The following is a 6,000-nucleotide window of genomic DNA, read 5'->3' as shown; positions in this document are numbered from 1 at the left end:
TTAAATGTCTATTTTTATTGGTCAACGCAAACCAGTTGCATTTCATGTCAACATTCCCCTTTATGAAAAATAGTAGGATTCTTTATTTGTATTTTTATTTTGGGGGTATAAAAGATTTTGATATCACAGCAGAAGTACAAACTTGGGAATACACAATGCACTTTTTTGTCCACAGTTGACAAAGCCTTCAGACCTTCCCGTTAAAAAACAAAACAAAAAAAAAAAAACAATGGCGTACTCTTCTACAGCGTTTGTGGTGAGAGGTTAGCTGATTCGCCTTTAGCATAAAAGCCAAAAGCAAGAATGTTGGCTCACATTACTTTGTACAAGGTAAAAAAATGTGGCAAGTCATTGTGGCATTTACTCTTGTTTTTCACTATCACTTAAAATTAAACATAAAAATGACCACCCCAAAAAAATGCCCAACATTAAAACTCCAGTATTCTAAACTGCTTTTTGCCATTGGAGCCTTCAAAATAATGATCCAATTTGATTTCTATTTTCCTCAATCATCTGTTGCAAAAACAGCAGACGCAAAGTTCATCTTCAGAGTACCTGCTCCGAAAAGCCAAAAAATGGCAAATTTGTCAGCTTCCTTTGATAGAACCTTTAAAGTGCCATCGTTTAAAGAAAAGTGTCAGCATATCGATAAGAGACGTTAACCTAGACTCATTTTTTTGACTGTGGGGATGCGGTAATAAAGTATTTTTATTATTGATATATCCTAAAGAAAATTCTAATGAATTATCACGTAGTCCGATAAAAATAAAAAATTGAGTTTTTTGCTTGGTTGTTCATTTTGAGCACAAAATTCCAAATAATACATTTCCATTTATATTTTACACTATATTAAACCAATTATAAATGGAAAAGTAGAAATTTAAACTATTGCACCATACTACTGTGCTCCGCCCCCTCCAAATCTCTCCTTCCAAATTTTGGTCCACAAGACAAATTTGCCAGCTGGGACAGCATTTGAGTCTGCATGATTTGTTTAAAAAGTGATCAGTAGGAACAGGAACTGTCAGGATGGCAGCATCGAAGTGCGCAGAGTCTATCGCGCCATCGCTCGAGTGCTGCTAGCTAGCGGCTAATGTATGCTCGGCAATGCTAAAACGGTGCGTGAGAAACTGGTAAACACTAGAAACAGGAATCTATGTCAATGTTAGTGAGATTAAGTTGTTTGTAAGCACCCTGAATTATCAATTTAACATGAAAGCAAAAATAGAAAGACTAGTCAAACTAACGCCGTGACACACTGCCAGGAACAACTTCAAAATAAAAGCATTCAAACGAAGGTTGTTTTTTTTTTAAGCTGGCCATTTTTCACCGTTTTCATGCAATATTCACAAATATACAGGTATCCCGGGCAAGAAAAAATGCCAATTATTTTTTAAACTGAGGTACTCAAATTACTCGGGAATCGTTTCACAATGAATTCTCCGTCTTCGTGGCATCAACAATTTTTAAATACATTCACGTTCAGTAACATTTGATTATCGCGTTTACTTGTGTGTTGTACCCTGAAAATAAAAATCATACCTGTAACAACCTATATAACAGAATAAAGCAATTTGTTCGATGAAGTTCAGTCAGTAGATACTTCTTTCTACCATTGCGGGGACTATTCATCCTCATCATCTTCAAGGTTCCTGTTTCGACTCATTCACTGCCATTGACGAGTATATTCGTCGGATACGTTTTTCAAAGGGGATGGGTGGGAAGCATTTGACTCTAAATTTCAACCCTGGACACAACTTTACTGGTGTCCATCCATTGATGTCCCAGTTTTGATGTGATATCTTCACAGGTTTGTGAGTTCACTATTGATAATGTCCAAATGCTCCAAAATGGCTGGCAGTAATATCAGGTGTTTTTGATTTGGTTGGTCCTCTTGGCTCTACTGAGTCCAAGTCCAAATCCAAGCATCTTACAGTCTTTTGGCTCCAGTGGAACGTTGGCTTCTCCGCTGATGGGAATGTTGAACTCCAGGAGGCCCAGGGGTTCCTGGTGGTCCAGGGGGCCCAATTGGTCCTGGTTTCCCTTTGGGCCCCGGTGGTCCAATTATACCCGGCAGTCCTGTTTGGCCCTGGATCCCAGATGGACCTCTTGGTCCTGGGACCCCAGTTTTACCAATTGGACCCATATCACCTTTCTGGCCCTTTTCACCACGCGGTCCTGGTTGACCAAGTCCCCCCTTGGGTCCTGTGTTACCTATGGCCCCTCTACTACCACTAGGGCCAGATTGACCAGGTGGACCTCTAGGCCCAGACGAGCCCTTTTCACCTTGCGATCCACGGCTTCCTATTGGGCCTCGATCACCTTTCCCACCGGTCAGTCCGAGAGGTCCTTTTGACCCAATCTCTCCACGGTTACCTTTGGGACCAGGTGGTCCTGGAGCACCTATTGGTGGACGGATGAATACATGAAGGTGTAGCAGATAAAAAACATTTTTCATGCGTAGCTCAAGCTCCTACCTCTTAATATGGTGAAATTCTTGATAAGTTGCGTATGGTGGGTGTCCACCAACTTCATCTCCTCCATCACCATGGACAGGTTCCTGACATCCACGTCCAATCGCACGTTTAACAACATGTTCTCCTGCCTCAGCGTGTCCGCGGAATTAAGAAGCAACAACACACTGCTGTTTAAGTTCTGCAAAGGGTAAAGAAAAAAAATGTTATTTGTCTAGACCATCAGAAAACATTTTGGTGGTTTTGTGTGGGCACAACCTGCATATCTTCCATTTGTCTGCTCAGGCGGCCCTGGCAGGTGGAGCTCTCGATGTTGATGTACTTGTACATGCTCTGGACATGACTGACGGTGGCATTGATGCTGGACGAAATGGTTTCTATCTCCATCTCGATGGAATTCAGACGCCCGTCCAAGGCAGAGAAACGTTCTCCGGTCCGGTTTTCATAGTACCTAATGATAATTAGGAGGTGAGGCTTCTACTGCACTGCTGCAAAATATTAAAGCATCATGGTAGCATTTTGGGATGCAAAATGTTTTGTTTTGGGTTTTTTTTTTTTACGTGGGGTTGGATTTACAACAAGACACATATCAAAATGAATCCATGATTTTGGACAAGATTCACAATCAGGGGAAATCGGCCATCTCGGCTTAAAAGGATGGTGAATATTTACATGTAGATATGCTTCATATGTTATTATTATATGACATGTGAGACTTTTTTTCAGCCAAGTGCCCTCCAACCAGCACAAAGCATTTTTGGATGAAAAAAAATAAAAAAATGAAACAGGGTGCTGTGCCTTCTGGATGTCTGATTTATTAAACTTTGGAACTATGTTTTTTAATGCTATCTATAGATGGAATTTATTCAGTAACTCCATAAGATACATCTTGTACAATTTGTTCGATTTATTATTGCATTATTGTTTTTATTTATGGCTTGTCTACCTGAAGATTGGTTGACTATGACAATGGGTATCTGTATACCCATAACTATAATTGGTCCCTCCCATGCTAAATGGGGATTTAACCGTAGTACCAAACATACTTGGAATGGTAGTGCAGGTCGTGCATGTTTTCCTCGTGTTCGTCCATAAAAGTTGTGACATTATCAAGTTGCACCTGCAGGTTCATTACCTGGAAAAAAACAATGCAAAATCTTAGACATTCCCATTACATTTCTATATTTGTCAAAAAGACTCAGTACCTGAGTCCTTCTGCAGCTATTTTTAATTATGTACCACAAAATGGCAGGAAATTAAATAAAGACAGAGGATCTTATTTCTAATTATTAGATTCAGGAACAATCACCTGCTGACTGAGCTCGTAGTACATCTCTGACGAAATGGAGATCCTTTGGTGGTCCGCGATGATGCTGTTTTGTAGGGACCGTAAAAGTTGGGTGTTGCTGCTGGAATTGGATTTAATCTTGCCCAGAACCTGACTGTAGTTCTGCCAGTCGTTTGTCAACTTCTGGAGGACCAGAGTCTCCTCATCGGACTTTTTCTGCAGGGCATCAATCCACAAAGTACTAGAAAGGATAGACAACATAGACAAATGATTTCCTGCAATGGCGACAGCTCAGATATAAGCAGGAAATGCATCTTGATTTTGTACACAGTGAAAGAATCAAAAGAACATATGGATGACAAACTCCATCAATGGTAGCTTTAGTCTAGAAATGCTGTTATGGTTGATTGAGGTTTGGCTCCAAACCAAATTATTTCCATATGTGGGTCTTCAAAAGTGAGCCCGTGCTGACTCATAGGCTACCAAATGGCAAAATGCACCTCAAAAAGTACACACAATGGGTCTTAGGTTTGACATACCGATTTGTTCATCAGATTTTGGAACACCATAAATGATTAAAAAAAAAGTCATAACTACAGTAAATATTTGCATGGTATATTTTTCTTTTCAAATGAAGAGCAAATTAATTGGAACACAAAGCAAGTCGTGTTTATTCTTAATTACAATATGTCACTAATGGTGTGCCGTCAGGGCCTTCAGAAAATTCTCTGCAGGCTCAAACACTACAAGAAGCACAGACGTATATTTTTAACTTACATGAAATTATTTTCATTTGACATTTGTCTCAATTTCATGGCTTATGTTTTGGCATCAAAGTTTGATTTATCGTGCATTAGACCACGATTGACTGCTTTGCGGTATTTTGTTCTACCCACAGGTCGTCTCACATCAAAACCCAAGCATTCAAAGGCGACACTAGGGAGCTGAAATTTCACCCACATATTGACAACATGTCACGACCAATTAATCGTCACACTACCATCCCTTGAATAAAATACTGTGAGAATGATATGGAAGAGATTGACCCCAAAATGGTCAAAATACTGCAAAAGGGGTAAAAATTCACTTTCAAGGTGTATTGGCTAATTTTCAAGAAAAACTGGACTTTATGAGGCAAGGTCAACCAACACTGTTGCTGGCTGACATATATACATAAACCAAAGACTCGTAACCTGTAAACATGAGCAAGATCTTGGACCAGTTTCAGTAGGTCGGGCAGGATTTTACTCACCTAAGCGCCACCGTGGTGTTGATTTGCTGAGCAGTAGCTTTGACGTCATACTGATCGTCCGTCAGAGTTTTCATCCTCTCTTCCGTTTCCTCCAGCACGCCCTTCCAGCCCTCCACTTGATCTTGGTAGCCCACCAGCAACTGATTGAGAAACTTGATGGACATGACGTGGTTCTGCATATCTGTGCTTAGCTGTTTGCTGGTGGCGGTTAACTTAGTTTGGGTCTGAGAGGTTTGATCCAGAACCTGAGCGGAAAGCAACCGTGAAGCCTTTTAGATGATTATGAATTTGGATTCGATTTACAAAGTGGTCCTAACATACCTGCTCCTGCCCCAGTAACATTTTTTGGATGTCCTCAAACTCCTGCTTGAGCCGACTTATCTCCTCACTGTAAAGGGTCACATCCAGACAGCCTGAGCAGTTACTGATCTCTGAAATATCAACATATAGAAGGTGAGAAGGTCTGGAAAACAAGTGCGTATGATGGACACATTGGAGATACATTACCATCTAGGACTTTTTGAGCACTGCTGATCTTCTTTTCATGCACTAATTCTTCTTCAGAAAGATAGTCAACCTTCCTAAACACTGGAGAAAAGAATGCAATATTAAAATATAACAGGGATGTCATGAACAAGATCATGTGATCGGAATGCGAACCAGACCACCGCGTTTTCAGCTGATCAAAATCGGGGCTAAAACGATTGGAGTTTGGAATATTTAGTTTTATTATTTTAGATGTTTTTTTTTCCATTTTTAGAACCTTCAAATCTGCATCATAGCCGCAAACAATTGAAGTAAACAAACCCGATGGGAGAACATTGAAAGCAGGGGTGTTCAAACTTTTTCCCCTGAGTGCAGCATGGAGAAAAACAAAAAAAATGTGAGGGCCATTCATATGTTTTTTTGTTTTTGTTTTTTTTTTAACTCAAACTTATGGACTATTGTAAAACGTAAGCATTCTAATAAGCAAGTTTAGTGGGGCA

The 6,000-nt window shown here is 40.1% G+C and overlaps 1 protein-coding gene across 3 annotated transcripts in view; it reads right to left on the bottom strand.

Annotated features, from left to right (window-relative positions):
• Window positions 1–6,000, bottom strand: part of scara3 (scavenger receptor class A, member 3) — a 20,699-nt gene continuing 14,699 nt past the window's right edge. For all 3 annotated transcript variants that reach the window (XM_088403148.1, XM_088403149.1, XM_088403151.1), the window contains 8 exons: window positions 5,522–5,602; window positions 5,336–5,445; window positions 5,015–5,259; window positions 3,784–4,003; window positions 3,521–3,609; window positions 2,733–2,925; window positions 2,478–2,655; window positions 1–2,403 (listed from right to left, as the gene is read on the bottom strand). In XM_088403148.1, coding sequence (XP_088259274.1) covers window positions 1,931–2,403; window positions 2,478–2,655; window positions 2,733–2,925; window positions 3,521–3,609; window positions 3,784–4,003; window positions 5,015–5,259; window positions 5,336–5,445; window positions 5,522–5,602 — 1,589 coding nt within the window. In that variant the 3' untranslated portion in view covers window positions 1–1,930. The remainder of the gene's footprint in view (window positions 2,404–2,477; window positions 2,656–2,732; window positions 2,926–3,520; window positions 3,610–3,783; window positions 4,004–5,014; window positions 5,260–5,335; window positions 5,446–5,521; window positions 5,603–6,000) is intronic.

The sequence above is a fragment of the Hippichthys cyanospilos genome, chromosome 20 (genome assembly GCF_059441005.1).
Source record: "Hippichthys cyanospilos isolate Australia breed blue-spotted pipefish chromosome 20, RoL_Hcya_1.0, whole genome shotgun sequence".
Taxonomy (NCBI): Eukaryota; Metazoa; Chordata; class Actinopteri; order Syngnathiformes; family Syngnathidae; genus Hippichthys; species Hippichthys cyanospilos.
Note: the sequence above shows the minus strand (reverse complement) of the source record. Positions and strands in the feature narration are given on the sequence as shown.